Source organism: Verticillium alfalfae, genomic scaffold, assembly GCF_000150825.1.
Source record: "Verticillium alfalfae VaMs.102 supercont1.1 genomic scaffold, whole genome shotgun sequence".
Lineage (NCBI taxonomy): Eukaryota > Fungi > Ascomycota > Sordariomycetes > Glomerellales > Plectosphaerellaceae > Verticillium > Verticillium alfalfae.
Genome location: NW_003315038.1, coordinates 4,054,351 through 4,075,894, shown reverse-complemented (window position 1 = coordinate 4,075,894; position 21,544 = coordinate 4,054,351). Strand labels below are relative to the sequence as shown.

At 54.5% G+C, this 21,544-nt stretch overlaps 7 protein-coding genes across 7 annotated transcripts; 5 read left to right on the top strand and 2 right to left on the bottom strand.

Moving 5' to 3' along the window:
• Nucleotides 1–782: 782 nt before the first annotated feature.
• VDBG_01235 (predicted protein) lies at nt 783–2,175 on the top strand (the record flags this gene model as incomplete). Its single annotated transcript, XM_003009506.1, has 3 exons — nt 783–951; nt 1,057–1,743; nt 1,808–2,175. The coding sequence occupies 3 exons, from the start codon at nt 783–785 to the stop codon at nt 2,173–2,175; spliced, it is 1,224 nt and encodes a 407-aa protein (XP_003009552.1).
• A 467-nt stretch (nt 2,176–2,642) lies between these two features.
• On the bottom strand, nt 2,643–3,635 carry VDBG_01234 (NADH-cytochrome b5 reductase; the record flags this gene model as incomplete). The annotated part of the gene is made up of 3 exons (XM_003009505.1): nt 2,643–3,148; nt 3,244–3,321; nt 3,374–3,635. The coding sequence occupies 3 exons, from the start codon at nt 3,633–3,635 to the stop codon at nt 2,643–2,645; spliced, it is 846 nt and encodes a 281-aa protein (XP_003009551.1).
• Nucleotides 3,636–4,132: 497 nt separating this feature from the next.
• On the bottom strand, nt 4,133–6,133 carry VDBG_01233 (integral membrane protein; the record flags this gene model as incomplete). Its single annotated transcript, XM_003009504.1, has 5 exons — nt 4,133–4,434; nt 4,494–4,741; nt 4,795–5,028; nt 5,081–5,392; nt 5,739–6,133. 5 exons carry the CDS (start codon nt 6,131–6,133, stop codon nt 4,133–4,135), a joined length of 1,491 nt encoding a protein of 496 aa, XP_003009550.1.
• A 3,348-nt stretch (nt 6,134–9,481) lies between these two features.
• VDBG_01232 (metalloproteinase) lies at nt 9,482–10,662 on the top strand (the record flags this gene model as incomplete). Its single annotated transcript, XM_003009503.1, has 3 exons — nt 9,482–9,701; nt 9,764–10,579; nt 10,643–10,662. 3 exons carry the CDS (start codon nt 9,482–9,484, stop codon nt 10,660–10,662), a joined length of 1,056 nt encoding a protein of 351 aa, XP_003009549.1.
• A 1,237-nt stretch (nt 10,663–11,899) lies between these two features.
• Nucleotides 11,900–14,929, top strand: VDBG_01231 (conserved hypothetical protein; the record flags this gene model as incomplete). Its single annotated transcript, XM_003009502.1, has 7 exons — nt 11,900–11,938; nt 12,048–12,140; nt 12,212–12,297; nt 12,390–13,090; nt 13,154–14,149; nt 14,206–14,424; nt 14,484–14,929. 7 exons carry the CDS (start codon nt 11,900–11,902, stop codon nt 14,927–14,929), a joined length of 2,580 nt encoding a protein of 859 aa, XP_003009548.1.
• A 768-nt stretch (nt 14,930–15,697) lies between these two features.
• On the top strand, nt 15,698–16,702 carry VDBG_01230 (predicted protein; the record flags this gene model as incomplete). The annotated part of the gene is made up of 1 exon (XM_003009501.1): nt 15,698–16,702. The coding sequence occupies one exon, from the start codon at nt 15,698–15,700 to the stop codon at nt 16,700–16,702; it is 1,005 nt and encodes a 334-aa protein (XP_003009547.1).
• A 451-nt stretch (nt 16,703–17,153) lies between these two features.
• VDBG_01229 (conserved hypothetical protein) lies at nt 17,154–19,356 on the top strand (the record flags this gene model as incomplete). The annotated part of the gene is made up of 8 exons (XM_003009500.1): nt 17,154–17,157; nt 17,222–17,299; nt 17,364–17,443; nt 17,509–17,561; nt 17,774–18,212; nt 18,282–18,726; nt 18,775–18,926; nt 18,988–19,356. 8 exons carry the CDS (start codon nt 17,154–17,156, stop codon nt 19,354–19,356), a joined length of 1,620 nt encoding a protein of 539 aa, XP_003009546.1.
• Between the last annotated feature and the right edge of the window lie 2,188 nt (nt 19,357–21,544).

Sequence of the window (21,544 nt, the reverse complement as noted above, 5' to 3'; positions counted from 1 at the left end):
AATAGTTGTGCCGATGATATGGCAGTGATGTGATAATCATGTCGAAGTGTGTAGAAGGAGTGCACTCGAAGCGACCCTGGCTGCTTCATTCATGTGGAGGCCGCTTACTTCATCGGACATCCATGTATCGGACCCGGGCAGAACCCGATGGTCTTAAGGTCTTTCAAGACCAGGACCTCTGCTCGTGTTCAGGCGACTTCAGAACGTTAAAGCCTTCCAAGCAGTTGAGCACTTCTCTGTTGATATGTTCAATTACGCTCTGGAATGTTGTCACACAGGCTGGAAGGGTACATACAATGTTGGCCCCATCAAAAATGGACGGTGGGGCACCTTCCCGCTCCTATCCCCGCATCACCAAACAGGCGAGTACCTTAGATGGATGACACCTGCTGACATGACGTGAAGTCGAACTACAGGCATCAATCAGCAAGTGCTTCAAGATCCTTCAGGTAGCTATCGCGGATGCACATCCCACACAGCATTATTGTGCTCGGCGAGAACATCACGCAATGCCCCTCACATGGCAATGTAGTCCAAGACCCCACCAGCCATGGTCATGTCAGAATCGATCATGCACCTCTTCGCTGGCACCTGCTCCTTGCCCCTGATGTGGCCTTCGTCCATCGCCGAAAACCTATCCACAGATCTCTCACACCAATCTCGTGTGCAGCTCACCTGCACGTAGCCGACGAGGCAGCTGCAAGCCTCTTTCCTCCTATCGTCTTCTCACTCCCGCCAAGGGACAAGCACGCGGGGGTGAGGCCTCTTTCACCCCGCCCACGATGATCTTTTTTCGCGACACGATTTTCCAAGCACCACGTTCATCTCCTCAAGGTCTCAACTCGGGCGGTCCTGACCGCTCACTTTCCTTTGACATGTCTCTCTTCGACCTGGCCGCCAAGTTTGGCGGTCTCAGCACCCAAGAGTCGGATGATCACGAAGGCTACACAGGTAGGTTCCCAGGCTGGACCCCTGATGTCTCATGACAATTTCAGTCGCCGCATGCAGCCCAGCACCTCTCGCCCGTCTTCCCCAGGCTGATTTTCGCGACTCCAGGGCCCAGAGACTACGGCTACACCCAGACCGCCGCTTACGAGAGCGGCTATGATGGCGCCCCACCGACAGGCTACCCCAGCGGCCCCCAGCGAGGTCAGGCCGAATACAAACGGTCCCACGAGGGCTACAGCTCAAGTGACCCGGCAAGGGCCTGTGTTCAAGAGAGCGCATACGCCGCCCCGCCGTCGGCAGATGAATATCACCCCCAGCAGTCTGACTTTGGTGGCCGCGGCGATCGTCCCCGCTCGCCGGCGCTGCCTGACGGCTGGATCAAGCGCTTCGACGAGCGGCATGGGAGATGGTACTACGTGGACGAGACAACAGGCACATCCCAATGGGAGTCTCCCAGAAAGTCTGATGATGATGGAGGAGGGTACGGCGGTTCGCAGCATGCTTCGAAGGACCAGGTGTACAACGCTCATTCTGGCGCTGGCGAAGCAGCTGGGCTACTATGCTGGACACCACTATGGGCAGAATGCCTCCCTGTATGGACAGGCCCCTGTCCAAGACTACCGATCCGGCCAACATGGTGGCGCGTCCTATGCCGAAGGTTTCACGGCCTAGAACAGCATAGGCCTGACCTGGCAGAAAAGCGCCAAGGCAGTGGATACGGCGGTGCTCTCCTGGGTGTCGCCGGCGGCTTGGCTGTTGGAGCAGTGGGCGGAGCTCTCCTTGTCAACGCTTTGGGTACGTTGTTTGTCATGATTCGTCCCACATGAAATGGTCGCGACATAATTCTGACATGTCCAAGAAGGTTCTGATTCCGAACCCGAAGCTGCAGAGGCCCCTATCGGACTTGCTCACAGGCCATATGACGAGACAAGATACAACAGTCATGAATATGGGGCGCCTATTGCATATGAAGAGGATCAAGATTTCGTTCCATATGAAGGGCAGAAGCCTTCACCTGGCTCTGACAGCGAAGAGTCGCATGAAGATACTGGGTCCTCTGAATCTGAATCTGGAGACGATGAAATAGAAGCAGAGGAAGAATTTGAGAAGCAAAGTTCTCATGAGTCTTCTGGCTCCGAGTCAGGCGACGATGACGGTTCTGACCATGAATATGAGGACCAAGAATACCCAAGTGGTAATGACGACGAATGGTCGGGAGAGGAATAAATATGTAACAGCCAGGCATTGTCATGCCACAAGAACGAGGTTCGGCGCCGAGCCCAACGGGCTTGGGCATCCCCATTACTTCTTGCTTTTACCTTTGTACATGTCAACAAAAAATACCCGCACTTGAGGCGTTGATGTAGATGAGTTAGCATGCGGAAGGCTTTCAAGTACGACATCCGAAGGGAGCCATAGGACAGCCTCAAGATCTTCGGTTAGACCTTAGTCAGAAATCTTGATTGAGAGGGAAGACTTCGAGGACAGAGCGACAGACATCAATTCCAAACGATGACCCCAGAACCTCCTGTGCTGTGTAGTGCTCTATGTCTAGTATTGTACGTCAGAAAACGGCACTTACAATCTCTGGCAAGTGCTTGTCTAGTGGAAACACGCCCGGGGCTCATACTCTGCTGCGATGAATTTCAACAACACGCACAAGATTCCTCGTAAGCAATTGTCGTGGGTTCTCCTCAGAAAGTGTGAATCTGATCCTTTCGATATCCCAACTGTTCCAAAACACCTGGTGAACCCCTCGAGCCAACCAACGTCGCCTCCATCGCCGGTGGCCCGCAAACAAAGACCTTGGTGTCTTGCTTGGTGGGATTGGGTGCAACTTGTTCAAGAAGCGCCTTCGTGACATGACCCTGTCGGAGTAGAGAGCCCGCCTCCGGCCGGCTCACGGTGTAGATGGCTTCAAACCGACCGGGAAACTCCTTCTCGAAGGCGTCAAACTCGGTTTTCAACAGGGCATCCACATCCGTATTGATGCCGAACACGAGCGTGATTCTTGTCTTGTCTTCAGGATTCCGCAGAATCCCCTGGGCTAGCTGATAGATCGGGGTAATGCCAGCCCCGCCAGCAATCAGCGTGACGTGGGGAACGGCATTTGGCTTCCATGCGGGGCCTTTGAGCGCAGCAGCGAAGAGGAGTGTTTCGCCAGGCGATAATGAGTGCAGGTGCGTGCTCTGCTTTCCGTCTGGATACAGCTTTACAAGCAAGTCCAAAGTCCCAGGTTGATCTGCGCCATTGTGAGTATGAGCCTTGCTTAGACGGCGCTGTAAAAGGCCATACCTGATGGACTGATTGGTGTATATGGTCTTGCTACTGGGAACCATCGGCCTTTTGGCCATGACATGGTCAAAACGGCGGCTGAGGAACCGTTAGAGTTCGTTTACTCAACATGATTCTGATTCTTGCTTACAGGTGAGAGCTAGCCCACTGACCGCGTTTTCGTCCGGTAACCTGAAACGGAGACGCTTGGTGTTGTGATTGACAACTTCGCTACTCTCTAAAGGCAATGAAACGAAAGCAGGACCACTGCCGAATACCTTTGGTGGGCTTCCCGAATCAGCATGAGCACTGCCGGTCATCATGCGGGAGTAAATGCCCAGACCGATGCCACCGGCAGCGATGGCCGTAATGGCTTTTGTCGGCCGGATATGACGTAAAAAAGTGATGGACATGGTGGACAATGACTTGACTTTTTATCGTCGGACAACTAGATAGCTCAAATGTCGATTCCGTTGGTGGACAGCCTGCAGCTGTTTCTATTTATCTTACCAGGCGGAGAGCTCGGCCTCATGCCGGACTTCGGACATTATTGCTGGCAGGGTCCCGAGGGCCCCCCGCATTCGAACTAGACCAGCACGCCTAAAAACAGCACACCGGAACCAGAATTTCGGATAGTGCGAAAGGAAGTCTTCGGAGCGCCGGCCAAACCACTGTACCCTCTTGTGCATTGATTAGAAACTGTGCTGTTTCTTCTCCTTTTTCGGTCGCGATGTACGGCATTGGTGATGCTCACCGGTCAGTCTTCCCGTTTTCGAACAAGTACTTGGTAGTCAAGCTGAATTTTACAGAAGTAAAGAAACAGTGCGCGAGGAAAACATATACACTCATCTGCATCGTAAGACTTGCTTTTCTCTTATCGCGAGCTGTACAGCATGCTCAAAACTTGGTGCTACTCCCGCTTCAGACCAACTTTGCCAACGCCCCTAAGTCCCCAGACACTAACAAAGCAGGCCAGCAACTGCATCCCGAAACAAAGCCAAAAGACCACTCGGTATCCTTCCATGATAGCTTCAGGCGACTCCTTATTCTCGATGGAAGACTTTGCTGTAACTCTGTTCGAGGTGACTGCCATGACCATCAAGCCAACCGAATGCCCGAACTGAGCGACTGTACTAAAGACAGCACCTGCCAGTGCTTGTGTGCCCTCAGAGAATGCATCCGTAATGATGAGATTGGCGACCGTAAAAATGACTATGACACGATCAGTTGCATTCACAAGGAGCTCGTGTCCCGAAGTTCGGGGTACCTACCATCGACGCTGAAGGGGCATAAGAGTGCAGCCCAGAATGCAGCGACCCAGAAGTTCCAGGCCGGATCGATGAGGGCCATTATGAGCGGTGCAACGCATGTCAAGGCTGCCGAGACCGTAATGAGATGATTGGCGTTGATCTTATGAACAAAAAGTCCTGTGAACAGGTTGAGTAGGATGCCGACGACCACCTCGGGGAAGAAGCGAATGGCCGCGTCGAGCGCAGACAGCAGCTGGACCTCTTGGAAGCTGCAAGTCTGTCAGATCCGAGCATACACAAGTCAAGAAAACGGACTACTCACAACAGACTAAGGAAGTATTCTACGCCGTTGAGCACAGCGTACGTGAGAAAGACAAGGAGACAGATGGTGGTGAACGCTCTCTTGCGCCACAGTGAGTTCGGTATCAGAGCGATGCGACCCGATTTCTCGCGGAAATGCATCCAGAATCCAAAAGAGATGGCGGATGTGCCAGCAATGCATAGCATGGCAATGTTCTCGGCATTCTTGGCCTTGGCCATGTTGCCGGTGATGACCCTGTGCAAGCATCAGTCATGCGAACGAAGACGGAACGCCTCGGTAGACTCACGCAAGGACATAGGACGTGATACCCAGTGCTGCCGATATGAGGCAGGCGCCAATCCAGTCAATTTCACGTATGAATCGTGGCCAGGTGAACTTCTCTCGAGGGGTGTCCTGCGGCAGAAGCCAGATGCTCACCAAAAACAGCAGCCCCATCAGACCGGCTGTGAAGTAAAAGGCAAAACGCCAGGTTAAGTACGTGTCTACGACAACGCCACCGAGAATCAACCCAAAAGAAAAACCTAGGGGCTGGCTGAGACCGACACAGGCGAAGCCAACATTGCGCTGGCGTCCCGCGATGAAGTTGTTCGTCAGGATGCTGATCGTGGTCGGCAAGCAGAGGGACAAGGCGACGCCTTGGAAGGCGCGAAAGAGGATAAAGCGGATGCCATTGTCGGCGACGCCGGCTGCTGTGGTGAAGATAGACAGCAAGAAGCAGCCCATCAGGTTAATGTTGCGGTTGCCGATGAAGTCGGCGACTGCCCCAGCGACAACTAAGCAGCATGCGCTAGCTAGCCTGAGAGTATTGTCAGAAAGAGAAGGAACAACGCTGAGCCGTGGGAAAAACAGAACTCTTCTTACGGAAATACGGATGCTGGCCTGTGAAGCTCGATGTCAGTTTCAGACTGTGAAATTTTCATCTTTTATCAAAACACGAGACATACCACAAGAGCAAATGCGGCGCCAGTCCTAGATCCCGTGCAATCGTGGGCAAGGATATCGTTACAAGCCCGGTGCTCATGTTGCCAACAAAAGTAACACCAGTCAGGATACTGATGACCCAAGCGGCTTTTGCCCTGGACACAATCTTCACACTGTTGGGTTCCGCGATCTCCAGCATCGTCAGCGACTGCTGGGTGGGGTTTATAGTCGGTGAGGGCATAGCAGTCGGCTGCGCAGCGGCCTTCCGAGAGGGTGCAGAGAAACGCCGGAGCAAGGATGGCGTTCGGGAGATCCAATCCCGGATGTAACTCTTTGTTGAGGCCATGCTGCTGGTTGGGGAGCCAGAGGGAGACTCATTCGCGACGAAGAGACCGCGAGGCGGAGTCTTTGGCGTCATATCGGTAGGCTGAGAGCTGAGGAGTAGCGTCGATGGGTAATATGTGTCTCTCTGTCGTTGGTTCCAGTTGGCTTTTTGCAGGCTATTCCCGACATGAAGCTCGAGAAGAAGACTGAGATGGGATGCGGATGATGATTGCAGCTCAACTTATAGTTGGAATGAAGGTTGAAGGAAAACGCCCGGTCAAAGCTAGTCGTGACCCGCCCACGCCTTGTCTGTCATCCATCGACAGAAAGGCGTGAGCTTAGTTGATCCCACAACGTCTTAGAAAATTTGCGCAAATCCACTTCACAGCGATGAACAAGAAAAGTATAAGATTCAAACATGATTTTTCGTCAGTCAAGAGGGGTTTGAGACTTCGTCGGATTGGCGCTACCTTCGCTCCGTAGTGGTTTGCGCGCCAATCCGATTCAGAGTGTTCAATGGCGGGATGGCTGCTGTGCAGACACATGATTACACGGCCTTTTACGGGGCGCTCCAGGCCCACATGGCGCCGGGGGTATACACCCCCTGGCCGTACAAGAGGCTCCGGGAGTCACAGACCCAATGCTACCAATGCTTTCATACCTAGGCTTCTCGCCTGGGAATGCTGCTCAGTTGCTCATCCAAACTCCTGGGTCAATGCACAGGCCTTGAATGCAACGATGAGCATACGACGCGAAGATCCGATCGTTACAGACATGGTGATCGCCATACGGCCCCGATTCTTTGGACAGTGTACCAAGTTGCAGACCGAGGATTAGGGACACATTTGACCTGAGCGACTTCACCTGAATTGTCGAATTCGTTTCGAATTACCGAATCCGTAGTATTGACGACGATTGGGAGGCAAGTGGGCTCCTGACGACCTGCTCCTCAACATGACATGATATACCCAATTGCTACCTGCAGCTGGATGTCAGTTACAACGAACGCCATGACTACAACCAGTGAAAAATCAGAAGCCATGTTTGGATGAAAGTTCCAACCTTCTAATAGCCTACATGATGGCCTCGTTCCAATAATCACGTCAGTTGGCCGCGGCTGAAAGGTGTAAAGTCAAGAAGCACGGCAATGGTCCGTCGCTGATGAGACTCCAATGTATGCACCAGCAAGACTCAACAACTCCGCGTCCAATGGAAACGAGCAACAGACTTAAGAACCATGAGTCAGTCGTCTGTGAGTAACCATCGCTGCATGTAGGTAGTGGCAGCTCGGTTTATCTCGGCACGAACTTTGCATGTCCTGTCATGGAGACCTGCCTTCTTGGGGATGATCCCAACATGGGCTATCAGGTGGCAAGACGTACCGGCTCGAATCAGGATCTTCGTACACATCAGAAACCCCTAAGCTTACACCTACTCCAGAGTAGAACGTCCACAACGGCAACATGTTGCCAGTATAAGAAGGTGACAGCATCCAGGTGATTGGAGTGCAGCTGTGTCGCAATACGCAAGGCTATTGCTCAGCAACTCCAGAGTTGCAGTCGCATGTCCGGTGGTGTTGTCATCTGCAGGTCAACAACATGAAACAACGCATGCTGCAAGCACAACATTTCAATGACACACTTCATAGTGTCGAAATTGGCAAGTGGCATGGCAACTTGTGCAAAGCGCCGTCAGTATTGCGGCTTCGCTTGCCTATTGGTCACTCGAAGTGCATCGTGTGATAGGAATGCATTATGAGGCGCATCTTGAGCGTTGTTGCGGACGCCTCGTGGAGTGCCGAGCAGGTATCGTGGCAAACATCCAGCCCTGCAGCACGGCATTTGTATGAATGCAGCACCCGCCTGTTTCTCTGCAAAGGAACGCACAGTCCCAACCTTTATTCGGATAAGCAGCGGATAAGTGCTAGATTGACATCGGTAGTCTCCATGTTGGGGTTAACCTAGAGAGTCTAGAGGTCAACGACGTGCAAATGCCATGAGCCTGGTGCCCGTCACCTGCCATCTCTGGTAAACGGAACCTTGAACTGCGATACGGCTAAGGCTAGCTCTGGGGAGCAGCTTCTCCGGGACTTATCGTTGCCGATCATTCTCCATGAACTGGCCGAGTTGCTGCTTCTGGAATTAGACGATATTGTGCCCGTAACGCTATACCGCACATTGCAAAGCCCCAACATTCGCGGTCTGCTCCTTGCCCTGGCGATTTGATACCCTTGTGCTCGATGCTCGCATGAACACGAAGATTGTGATGGATCCATGTCCGAAAAAGCAAATACCCCTCGTCCAATAAAGCAGTGCGTCAAGTCGCAATACGCACTCACCAAGGCCCTCCTCCGGCTAAGGGCACATCAAAGACCGACTGCGGCTCTTGGCAAGTTGTCTTCCTTGCTAAAGATGGGAACATATTCCCGCTCATAACGGAGCACAGGCCTGAATTCGGTGCTGGCTCTAGCTCTAGTCAGGACTCGGCACTTGGTCAGATCAGGCAAGCCTCAGACCGAGTCGCTTGCTGGTGTAGAGCGATCGTCGTTGCTTGACGGGCCTCCTGGCCACGGTTAGGGTGGGAGACATTGCGGGGAACGCCTGAAGCAAGACCCAGTCGCGGCATACGAAACTGACCAAGACGGTATTCTTTCTGTTCATTGGCCGTTTGGAGCGAATAGGGAGGGCAGAGGGGCGAGTTGGGTAGCATCAGCGCATGCATCTCTATCGCCATACTTGCCTCCTTCCCAGAAAGGCAAGGCCTCCGCTATCGCCCTCATGCCCCCCTCCGGGATCTTGATCCCCTCCCGCAAGTGAATCGGATCTACAACCGGTGTCGGTCCCGGCCGTGCCTCCAATCGTTGTCTCTATCTGCCGCAGCCACCAGCCTGATCTTGAGCCCCAGATATCTCGTACTCAAGCTCACCTGCCGTGCTACCCCACACATATCCCAGGCATCCGAGCTGCATGGGGCCAAACAGGCTGCGTACACCTATGAAGCGACATGGTAGCACTGCAATCAAAAGCGCCATTGACGACGTGAGGCGCTTGAAGAGCCTCCAAGGCCCCCGAGTGCCACCATTCCCGACTTCCTTCCTAATGTGGCTGCTGTCCGGCAGAAGCAGCGCTGGCAACACCGTTGGCTTGGCGATGTCACTCAACTACCGGATTGGAGCTTGCCAAGCCTGTGAGGTGCGACGATGAATCGGACGTAACTTCACCTAACAACTTCAACTCCAGTATCGCGCGGAGTAGCCATCAGGGGGGGGGGGGCGAAGCCAGAATCTGGACCCGGGACGAGGGGAGGCGACGAGCTTCAGCAGGCTATAAGAAGGCTCACGATGTGCCCCGAAATGTGGTCGAAACTGCAGAGACTCATCTCTCAGACAAAGCATCACTCAAGACTCCTTCTTCTCAAGTTCTTTCAAAGCACGTCGGTCATCATGAAGTTCTCCGGTCTCCTGTACCTCGCCACCCTGGCCTCTGCCGCCTCTGTTGACCTCAACAAGCGCGACAGCCCTCTCGATATCAAGATTGAGAAGGTCGGCAACACCGCCATCAAGGCGAGCATCACCAACACTGGTGCCTCTGACCTTAAGGTCCTCAAGACCGGCTCGATCCTTGATGACCTCGAGGTTGAGAAGTCCGAGATCTTCTCTGGCTGTGCGTGCCGTCCAACACTTTCCTACGCATGCATACGATCCTTGACTAACATGTACCAACAGCCAAGAAGGTGGAGTTTGATGGTGTCCGGCTCCAGCTGGATACCACGGCTCTCAGCGAGGAGTCCTTCCAGGTCCTCGTGGCCGGCGAGACAGTCGAGCTGACCTGGGACGTCGCGCACGTGCACGATCTTAGTGCTGGCGGCGAGTTCGACATCAGCGCCAACGGCCGCTTCTCCTATGCCGAGGGTGACTCGACCGAGCTGACCGGCGTCGCGACCTACGCGTCCAACGTTGTGCACTCGACCGTCGACGGCGAGGAGGCCGCCAAGGTGCGCCGTGACTTCCACGAGACGATCAAGCGCGCCGTCGTCCAGAGCGACTGCACTGGCACCCGCCGCACGGCGACGATCAATGCGCTGTCCAACTGCCGCAGCCTGGCGCTCGCCGCGGCCTCGGCGGCCTCGTCCGGCGCCGCCGCCAAGATGACCGACTTTTTCAAGTCGTCGACCACGGCCACCCGCAACACGGTCGCCGGCGTCTTCAACCGCATCGCCTCCGAGTGCGGCAGCTCCACCGGCGGCGTCTCCCGCCAGTACTGCACCGACATCTACCCGGCGTGCTCGTCGGGCGTCATCGCCTACACGCTGCCGAGCCAGAGCTACATGGTCAACTGCCCGTACTACTTCTCGTCCTTCCCGGCCCAGAGCCGCACGTGCCGCGCCATCGACCAGGCCACGACCACGCTCCACGAGGTCACCCACCTGACCCAGATCCGCGGCACCCAGGACTACAACTGCTACGGCTACTCCTGCGTCCGCGGCCTGTCGGCCTCGCAGAACATCAACCACGCCGATACCTACACCCTGTTCGCCCAGTGTAAGTGCCGCCTCCTGTTGCATGATCGTGTCGCGGTGATACGGAAGCTGACCCAATTTATAGCCATCTACGCTGGCTGCTAAGCGTCTCGCTGTCGTGCGATTTACAAGGCCGCCGTGCCGGTTTTGGGATGTGATGCGAGGGTAGTTGACGGCGATGAAATGGGGCTCAGGTGCTTGATTAGAGGCGCCGGGGGTCAAAAGAGGTAGGATGATGCAGCGAGCTTTGGTTTTGGGGGGTTCCGTCTTCTTGGATATCCACGATGGATTGTCCAGTCGTAATGGGGGCTGCAGGGGTGTCATTGAGATAATACCAAAGATGACCAATGATCAAATCTGCTTCTCATGATTTGAGGATTCGAAAAGCTGTGTTCAGTTGTGTGACTGTGTCGTCTGTTCATCGCTTCATGTTCATGGCGAATGGCGAGGTGAGCGAATCTCAGGCTGGCTCATCCATCTGTCGAGCTGCCATTGGATGGAACAAACTTTCGGAATGACGGATGTGTCGCGTGTCCATGCGATCCCAGGCATGATAGCATTCGATGAAGACCATGGCAATGGAATGCTCGACGTAATGCATGAAATAGAGATGGACGATCGGTGGTTCACTGCCCAACGATGGTCCCATTCCTATGGCATGGTCACATGACTCGAGGCACTGCCACGTCTGTCACTGCCTTCCCGGGGAAAGCCTGCTTCTACTTGCTTAAGTACCTGGGTACCTAAAATGAAGGCCCGCAATGCGTTCATTCCCCCCAGACTCCTGTAGGCCAATAGCAAGCCTCGCATCGCGTATGATCTCATTCGTTCTAGCGCCATCCCAATGGAGCGCTCGGCCCAGGGCCGTGGCTCCCGTGACAGTATGGAGCTCCACCAAGCTCCAGGCGCAGCTCCAGGCGCAGGCACAAGCACAAGGACAAGCACGGGCACAGGCACAGGCCTGCCCAGCGGGAGCAGAACCTATCGCCTACCTAGGTAGGTACCTGTCTGTGCCTTAGGTGTGGACTGTGGACTGTGGACTGTGGACTCTGACGCCGGGAGCGGTGGCAGGCCAGCCCGCATTTGATGATTCAAGGCCCAACCCAACCCCAGAACCTTTCCACTGCATCTCGCGATGCTCCTCACCTTGGCCCGCCACCACACACACACACACACACACACACCTCAGCAACCCCCCAGCCACTCGTCTTTCGCCCTGGGCCATTGCACCCGCAACCCCGTGTAGACTGCATCGCTATGCGTGCGATCCCTTCGCCTTATCCACGTCACTGCATTTTCTGTACATGATTCCCCGCGCAGCGTCTCCGAGCTGACGAACACAATGGACGACACCGCGCGCACAGAATACCCGTCCATGCTTGTGAGCGCCCATCCCAATCTGCTGCCACCCTGCCATTGCAGCTGTCGAGCTTCGTCTTCGTGTCCACACGCTGCATCATTCGCTGACCTCGTATTTTCGTCGCCTCCAGGGATCCCTCCAGCCGACCCAAGCTGTCCACGTCCTGACCGAGCGAGTAAAGCGGATAAACAAGATCAATGGCGAAATCGCAGAATGGCTCCAGGTACGCTCGATGGACAAGCCACTCGGAGATGCACACTGGTCGATTGTTTGCTGAACAGACTTCTCTCTCAGGAACGCCGCAAGGTGGAGGAGCAATACGTCTTGAGCCTCCGCAAGCTACTCCAGTTCAAGGTTCCCAACGCCCAGTCCGAGCTCGGGTATGTTCTTCACATCCTCTCCTCGACTCTCTTGGCGCTCTCTTGCCTGTTTTTTTTTTTTTCTGTTTTTGACATGCTGACGGCACCCCCAGCGTCTTCCAGGCGCCATGGGACAAGATCCTCCAGGCCGTCGATGCAACCGCGCAGTCACACCACCAGCTCGCCGCCAACATTGACAGGGACGTCGAGGCACCATTGCGCGCTTTCGGGACCAAGCCGGAGATGCAGGACATGATCGCCACCTCTGGCAACCTCGCCAGCATGGCGCGCGACCTGGACGAAGCACAGAAGAAGGTCGAGACGTTGGGGAAGAAAGGCACAAAGGGCAATGCGCAGAAACTCGAGGCCGCCCTGTCCAAACTGAACTCGTCGACGCAACAGTGGGACTCGTCGGCGCCCTTCATCTTCGAATCGCTCCAGGCCCTCGACGAGCAGCGCGTCAACCAGCTGCGCGATCTCTTGACCCAATACCAGACGCACGAAAGCGACCAGGCCCAACGCAGCCAGGCGACGGCCGCCGAGACGCTGGCCTCCATGCTGGAGATCAGCACCGAACTCGAGATTGCCAGCTTCCAGGAGCGCGCCACGGCCGGAAGGCCGAGGCTGGAGAAGAGGCCGTCGACACGGCAGACTTCGCATACCGCAGGCGGCCACAGCCAGAGTCAGAGCCTAGCACCACCGAACCACAGCCAGATGGCCGATGACACGACAAGCGAGCGATCTGTGCCTGTCGAGCATAGGCCGCCACCACCACCCGAGCCCAGGCAAGAGACGAAGCAGGATGGCAAGACAGGTATGCGTTCGCGTACACACGAAAAAATATGCCCCGACATGGCCCACTGACCGTCGTGAACAGAATCAAAGCTGCGCAGTCGCATTGGCACGATGCTTGGCCGCCGACGGCAAAGCGTTCACAGCGGCTTCGGGTCGCTCTCCCCTGGAAAGTCTGGATCCTTTGGGCGCACGGGTAGCAGCCATGGCCGACCAGGACTGTCGCCTAGAACATCGTCAAGCAACCTTGGGGAAGCAAACAACCGCTTGTCCATGCTACCCGAATCACCGAGCGCGCCGAGCTCCCAACCGAACCCGCCGCAGACGATCCGTGAATCGGATGAGCAGTCTCCGCATGAGGGTACCAACGGCGTTGCCGAGACCACTGGTCAGGCAGCACTCAGCCGAACATCATCAGCCGCGGTCAACGGCGCAGACACCGTCGATGTGTCAGACGTCCCTCCTCCTCCAGGACCGCCGCCTTCGCAGCTGCGGGAGACGGAGAACAAGGATGCTGAAGGTTTCACCGTCCCCCCGCCAGCGACGGATCCCATCTCCCAAGCGCAACGGGAAGCAGCCGAGGACAATGAACAAATGTTCAAGCTCAACATCCAGAGCTCGCCGATCCAGGAAGAAGATCCTGAAGAGAGCCAAGCTGCTATAACCAACGTCGCCAGCACCCTAGGCAAGATGAGCGCGCCAACACGAAAGATGGGTACTGTGAGGGGCAGGCGGGATGTTAGGAACACCATCTACGTCCCCGCACCGCCTGGCCGGGATCTCACGAACGAGAATCCCTTCCCATCGTCGCCGCCGCTGGTCAGCCAAACGTCTCGTCCCTCGGCCGTAGCCACACTGGCTTCCGAGGCGAGCATCGCTGCCACATCTGACACGCAGTCCATTCGTTCGGCCAACTCGCTCAGCAGCCTTGCTCACCAGAAGCACCCCGAAATGACCGGCCCTGGCCTCAACTCGTCCATCATCGAGACCGTGACAGCGTCCTTCGAGGATGGAGTGGTGAAGAGTGCCAAGATTAGCGGCGAGATCGCCTTCTCCTATCACGGCGACTCGGATGCGCCAGGTAAGCCCCCACTTGCGGGCGTCATGAATAATAACACACCGCTGACTATGGCCCAGAATCTGAGAGCATTCGTATCAACAACTTCCCCAACCTCGAAGTCATTGGACCGAACCGCATCTTTGTTCACAACGTGTCCCCTGAACAGCCCGATCAGTTCACACTAAACCTATCTCACCTGAACAAGACGGCCACAGCTTTCACCTATCGTGTTCACGATATTGCCGGCTCGGACGCGCCGTCCCTTGCGGAGCATGCACCACTGCTTCTGCGCCCCGGTGGAAGCCCCAGGGCGACAAGCTCGGCCTGCTCCTCCAGTACTCCCTGAACCCCGCAGTCAAGGTGTCGGGCCCTGTGACGCTTCACAATGTCGTGTTCGTCGTCACGTATGAGGGTGCGCGCGCGTCCGGGGCGCAGACCAAGCCTTCCGGTACCCACCTCAAAGAGAAGCAGCTCGTCTACTGGCGTCTCCCCGAGCTCACCCTGACCTCCGAGGTGCACAAGATCGTCTGCCGTATCGTCGGAGCCGAGAACGGGGAACCAAAGCCGGGCCACGTCGAAGCTCGATGGGAGTACACTCCTGCTGAAGGCACCGCCCTCGGCAGCGGCATCTCCGTGTCCAGACTTGAGGAGTCGAAGGGCAAGGGCAAGGACGTCGCGGCCACAGAAGATGACCCTTTTGCCGACGAAGAACTTAACTCGCCTGCCCTGCCTGCTGACCAGAGGTGGGTCGACGTGCCACTTGCGCGAAAGGTCGTCAGTGGAAGGTACGAGGCCAAGTGAACCGTCGTTCGCTGACCAACATTTTCCCCTTTTGTTTGCTCCTTCAGCGGAGCACTCGATGTCTATCCCATAACCTTTTCCTTGTTCCTTCCCCCTTTTTCCTTTAACGTTCAGCATGAGGATGAGAGACGGTTGTTCTGCTTCACGCAGGGCTTTCTTGGCACATGTACATGGGCGGCTTGTTGTATGTAGTGTCGAATCATAGTGTGGAACCGCCATGTTGGGGCAGTTGTATTTAATGCTTGCCGATCGTGACGTGGTGAACAGATTCTCTGGAGGACTGAGACGATCTCCGTCTCAATACTCAACGCTCCGCTTGCGCCAACTTTACCTACCTACCTACCTTAACCCTTGGGTACCTCATCAGAGCATGTTTCCTTTTACCATCATCTGCCCATGCCGCTATTTGGATTTCAGGACCTTCTGAGAGATTTCGGACTGCCGAGGCGCCTTCCAGCACCATGCCCTCGTCCTAAAGATTCGAGGAAACCACTGCCGTCTGAATCACCTCCGTCTTCCGTCACGTTCCGCGAATCGGGGCACCTGCACTTGCACTGCTTCCGGCAGTGGTATCGAGAAGGTACTTAAAGAAACTCACATCTTCAGAACTATTCTATTCCTACCCAACGCAGACCACCTGTCTCACCATACCCTTCGTCCCATTCTCTTTCAGCTTAACCTTGATCCAGCATTCTTTCATCGTTTGCCCCTCTAGCTTGAACCTTGCCTCACCTCACTTTGTCTTACCCAGGGCTATCACGACTATCCATGGAGGGGGGTGAGACTACAGAATCTTCTCTCGTCAAGAGGGAAGGTTCTCTTGGTCTTGGTCCCAGGCCTCCTTCTGCCAACATTGTCAAGCTCGAGGGCAACGATGTCGGAAATCATGTCTCAATGGCCCGACCCGGGACCATGGTTCAGACGTCGGTGACAGTCGAAAGCGATGGTGATGAGGATGCTCGAGCCCCTCGCCCAGGGGTTACATCGTACAAAGATGAAAATCACGTCGACGACCAATCGGACTGCAGCAGCGAATTATCTGAGCCAGAAGAATATTCCGATGACGATTTCGTCGACCCTGCTGAAGCTCGCATTGCGTCCCGACAAGAGGAGAAACAACATCAGCCGGCCAAAGAGAAGTCGAGGACGCCACGCCGCCCAGCAAAGAACGTCGCCGAATATGCGGCCAGGCTCTCCGCCAGCCGCAAGGAGGCATTCCTCAAGTACATGGTGAGTAACATAGGGCTCGTTGACCAAAGAGGCTTCATCCCACCACCGCCGGCTCGAAACAAGTCCAAGAAGAAGCAGAAGAGCACCGAGGTCACACACACCACTGCTGTCCCATCCTACATGCCTTCGTTCTCTGGTGTTGAAGAAGAAGAACCCACTTTCGTCACGAAGGCGGACAACATGAAAGAGATTGCCAAGTGCACAAACAGCGTAGGCAACAACCGTCATGGCAAGACCCAGAAGCGGGATGTCAAAGAAGGCTCCAAGGTCTTCGGTCGAGCCCAAGTCAGATGCTACCACGCAGACACGCCAGCTGGCCCAGAACGACGCTATCAGATCAAGGGCATGATGGCCATGCTGAAGGAATATCAGCTTCCTCTCGCGGCTTGGTGGGTCCTGCAAGAGCACTCAGACATTGGCCCCCAGGGCGGCATTGTCGCTGATATGCCTGGTTTTGGCAAGACCATCGTCACTCTTGCTGCAATCCATGCAATCAACCCGAGACAGCCAAACGAGACGCAGAGAGGGGGCGGACGCTGGTAGTGGCGCCCAACGCTCCGCTTGCTCAACAGTGGAGGGAACGAGATTCGCATCCATCTTGGCCAGAAATATCATGATCAGACCATTCTCCTGTCCACCCTACAGGATGACCGGCTAGATCCCAGGGCCTTGGCCAGAAAGTGGATCGTGTGAGTAACATCATGTCGCCGAACATGAGCTCTTTGGGCAACTTTGAGTTCATGTCACTAATTCCTTTCGCAGAATTGCCACTTATAGTGAGCTTCGGATGAGCTATGAGATGGCCCCTTCTGCTCATGTTGACGAAAGCGACGAAGACTTCGATGAGGGAGATCCCACTGACTACGTTCGACGGTTTCTTCTTGGGGCTGATGAGTACGCGATGGCCGATGATTATATCAAAGGAATACTCCACGAAGTTCAATTCTTCCGCTTGGTATTGGACGAAGTACATAACATCAAAAAACATGCTGGAATGAGTACGTACATCATTTTCTTTTGAACTGAGTCTTGATTTCCCGAAATTTCTAATACCTTTGCCAGCTTTCCGGGCAGCATACGCTGTCAAGGCACAACACAAATGGGGTCTCAGTGGCACACCGCTCAGCAACAGGATTGAAGGTTCGCTCTGGTCAGCATCTAAGAGACAAGTCTTGAGCGTACTGACGATACATTTGTGCTCTAGAGCTATACTCTTACACAAAACTCATCGGTTGCACAAATATCACAAGCTTTCAGGAGTTTAAAGAAGTGTATGTGCTTTCAGTAAGTGGCATAAGTACCAATCGCGGCGATCAAGCTTGGGCGGGCTGGTTGCTGATACAACGTAGAGCGATGCAAAAGATAGGATCGATGTTCTCATGACCAACAACAGCTATCGAAGGTATGCTTTCACATGCAGCTCATTTAGATTTACCATTGCTGACCACCTCCTAGGACGGATCAAGATCTTTTCCTCGGCAACAGAATGATGAAACTTCCCCAAAAGCACATGGAGGACCAGAACGTCCAGCTGACTGCTGTTGAGAAAGCCATCCAGGAGCAAGTTCTCTAGGAAAGACATTGATCAAAAAGCTCAGGGCTGACAATATTTAGGTGGCTGGACATCATATTCGACACTGACGACAACGCAAGAACCGGCAACAAAAAGTATGTTGGTCACATGCGGTACAGGCAGTTGGTGTCGCACGCCTATTCCCTGGAGTCTTTCCTCCGGGATGACGGTCCGAACGGCGTATCCGTGGACGAGCTGCAGGTGCTGCTTGAGATGGTGCGAAAGGTCGAGGAGCAGCCAAGGACACCTAGCACTCTTGATCAAATTGGATGCTGGTCTGAGCGACAAGTCAACCATGATGCAAGGTCTTCTAGCGTGGCCAGACCGAAGACCCTTAACCCATTTGGCAGTTCGGAGTTTGGAACACGGTGCTGCCCCTTCGCGCCGCTCATTGAAATGATCATCGATTATCACCAAATACGAGCCACAGGCTGCTCAAAGTGCGATGGTCCCGTTTCTGATCCTCAGAAAGCACAAGCAGTAGGTCATAGGCAGTCATGAGGAATCCTGCTTGTTCCTAGAGGAATACACTGACATCTTTTCTACCAGTGTGGTCATTATATCTGCGGCGGTTGTCTAACCGAGTGGCTCAAAACCGAACAACGCACTAAGTGTCCTCGCTGCAATACTCCGACACCGTTCCTCAAGATAATAACCCTCGGTACGCTGGAGACTCAATTTGACGCCCAAGAGCAAGCAAGGGAAGGCGAGATCAAAAGCTCATTGAAGAGGAAGCGGGCAAGCCGACCGAACTTCAACCGCAGAGGTGGGCGAGCGGCTCAACAAGCTCGCCGATCAGCCACCGACCCTAGTGACCGTCGTGTCGGACAAGACAACCAAGGCGTGACGCCTTTACTTGCACCCCGCGATACTACCTTTATCAAGGCAGCTTGCGTCTTGAACAACAGAATGCCGGCCGCGGGCTCGAAGCTCACGGCAGTCAAGGACACTCTGCTCAGATGGCAGAGAGATTTCCCAAAAGACAAGTGCATCAGTAAGTAGAACGAGGTTATTGATCCCGACCGAGCTAATCGAGGCATAGTCTTTGTGCAATTCGTCAAAACACTTCTGATGACAGGCATCATGCTCCAGCTTGAAGGCATTGACTTCGTCTACACCTATGGCAAAATGTTGTCAAAGCAAAAGTCGAAGGCCAAAAATATATTCGAGACTGAACCGACTGTCAAGGTCCTGGTGAGTATCCAGTGGGTATCGTGTTGCTGCAAGACCTAGGGCTGACAAGTGTATGAAACAGGTCGCAACCATGGGAACATGTAGCGAAGGCCTCAACTTGACGTGCGCCAATCGTGTCATTGTTGTTGACGCTTGGTGGAACAGTGCGAGGGAGCAGCAGTCATTCGGCCGTGTCGTCCGCACTGGACAATGCAAAGAGACGTACTGCGTGAGGCTGAAATCGCCGAATTCAATTGACGACAAGATTGAGAGGATTCAGACCAGCAAGAATGAGGTCGTGGACTGTGCCGTCCAGGATGACGGGCACGACCCCTTTACTCTCTCCGAGCTTGGCGTCATGAATCTGCTCAACCCTGAGAAATACCTGCAACTCTGCAAAGAAACTCTATCGAAGATCAAGAACCTAAAGGAGGCCGAACTTGCGAAGTGAGGAGATCACTGATAATCTCCTCCGAGCCGGCGAGGGTGGAGACGAGGTGGGCGTTTCTGAGGTTCGGACGCAGGATGCTCAATATCATATATCACAGCATATTACTTACAAGTCTTTTGCGCTCAAAGGGATTTTCGTCGCTTTTATTTCTGCTTGTAGGAGAGGCCAGTTCTCAGATATTTGCTATTTTCCTCTTCTGTTGGCCTGGGAGCGGGGTTTCTGAGGGTAGAACGGCCATCACAATCTGAGACTGGACTGCAGTGCTGGATATCGGACACGTTTGCCACGGGCAATGAACTTTCTCCAATAATACACATAGCTTAAATCACAGGTTAAACACGCGGTAACTCATATGGCTGTGGTTCTTGCCAGATAAAGCAACATTGAACTCGAAAGACCGGTTTTGGAGTTTCCCGAGGAAAGCTATGCGTTCGGCTACAGTGGCAGACGCAGCTGTGAGAAGTGCCGCGGCAGAATGGGCCCCGTGATTGAAACACTTACGGAAGATCAATTGCAACTACGTGTCGACCTATCTCGGTATCCTAGTTCGGTATCATCAAGGTGTCGCCTTTTCGAGTTGGTATGTCTCCATCCCAACCCAAGCAGAAAGACTCGGCGGGCCTTCATTTGCTACTTTCTGTTGTTCTTCGCCATCGAATCCAGGATAGCGTTTCCTTGCGCAATGTCGTCCGGCGTCACTGAAAGGGGTCAGCTGGATGTGTGCAGGTATGGGCGTCATGGAGTACTCTTCAATCCATAACTGTGTTGAAAGTTCTGGCGCCCGCCCCAAGCTTTGGCGATCTCGTGTCGCGTGTCGTAGCCCGAGGACGGCTGACTGGTCGGCGCCGACGCCCTGTATCCCGTCTGCTTCGAACTGCTGCTGCTGTTTGACGGCATGATGCGGAAGATGCAATGGTGAGGAAAGTTATGGACAGTTGATGGTAAAAGAAGGAGGAGTTGGCCTGGACGTGAGCACCGGGCTTCGCCTTACAACATGTCCCTCAAGATGAGGTGAGTTTGACTTTGCAAGCGGGGTCACCCCGCCAAGTGATACGCTGTCTTTCGTAGACACCACCCTCTCCCACAGAGCACATCACTTTCGTGGGAGTGCGTCGTTTTAAGTTGCGGCGTCTCCTCGTCCAGTCTCATTCTCAATTATCGACAGAGATACTCGCCAGTGCGCATTGACTGGCAATAGCCTTATCATCTCAGTGATTACACAGGTAGCGGTTGGCCAGGCCTCCGGCAGTGCGAAGGAGACGAGGAGTCCCCATTTATGCAGTCTCAGGCCTTATGATAAGTATGTAGAGTTTGTATCTAGCCCTGAAGAACACTTATCCTACCTACGCAACAATCGCTCAAGATAAGTATTTCGATGTGAAGTAAACAAAAGCGTAAGAGGTTAGGAAAGAGGCCAAGGCTGAGGCTACCAAAGGCGGTGTCTTTCGGTGAGTCTCGGTGAATGTTACTGCCGGGAACCCCACTAAAAAATCCAATCCCCCGCGACCCAGGTCAACTTTTTTCGTCGCAAACTCGACGCTTTCACGATTCCACGACAATCCCCAACACATCTCGCCAGGACCGTCGACGCCATGTCCAAATCAGACAAGATCACCGACTCGAGGTTCTCGAATTTCGAGACCGACCCCCGGTTTCGTCTTCCCTCCAAGAAGAAAACCAAGACCACAATCGACAAGCGATTCTCACGCATGCTCAAGGATGATGAGTTCACCGCCACAGCAAAAGTCGATCGATACGGCAGGAAGTTGAAGTCCGACTCGAAGAAGAAGGCCCTGCAGAGACTGTACGAAGAGGAGGGCGAAGAGGACAAGGAAGACAAAGAGGAAGACGAGGACACCCCTGAGGTTGAGGACGACGATGTGGTCGAACGGGAGCTCAAGGCTGCCGACGCCAATTACGATCCCGCACGTGGCGGAGGCTTCTCTTCCTCTGATGAGGACTCGGATTCGGAAGAGGAGCAGGAAGATGAGGATGACGCTGCGGCCGAGGCCGGTGGTTCCATGCAGCGCCTTCGCGACGAGCAGGCTGCTGTCGAGGAAGGCGAGGTCACGAACCGTATCGCCGTCGTCAACCTTGACTGGGACCACATCAAGTCGCAAGACCTAATGGCTCTCTTCAGCAGCTTCCTGCCCACGACTGGCGGCAGGATAGAAAAAGGTGACCGTCT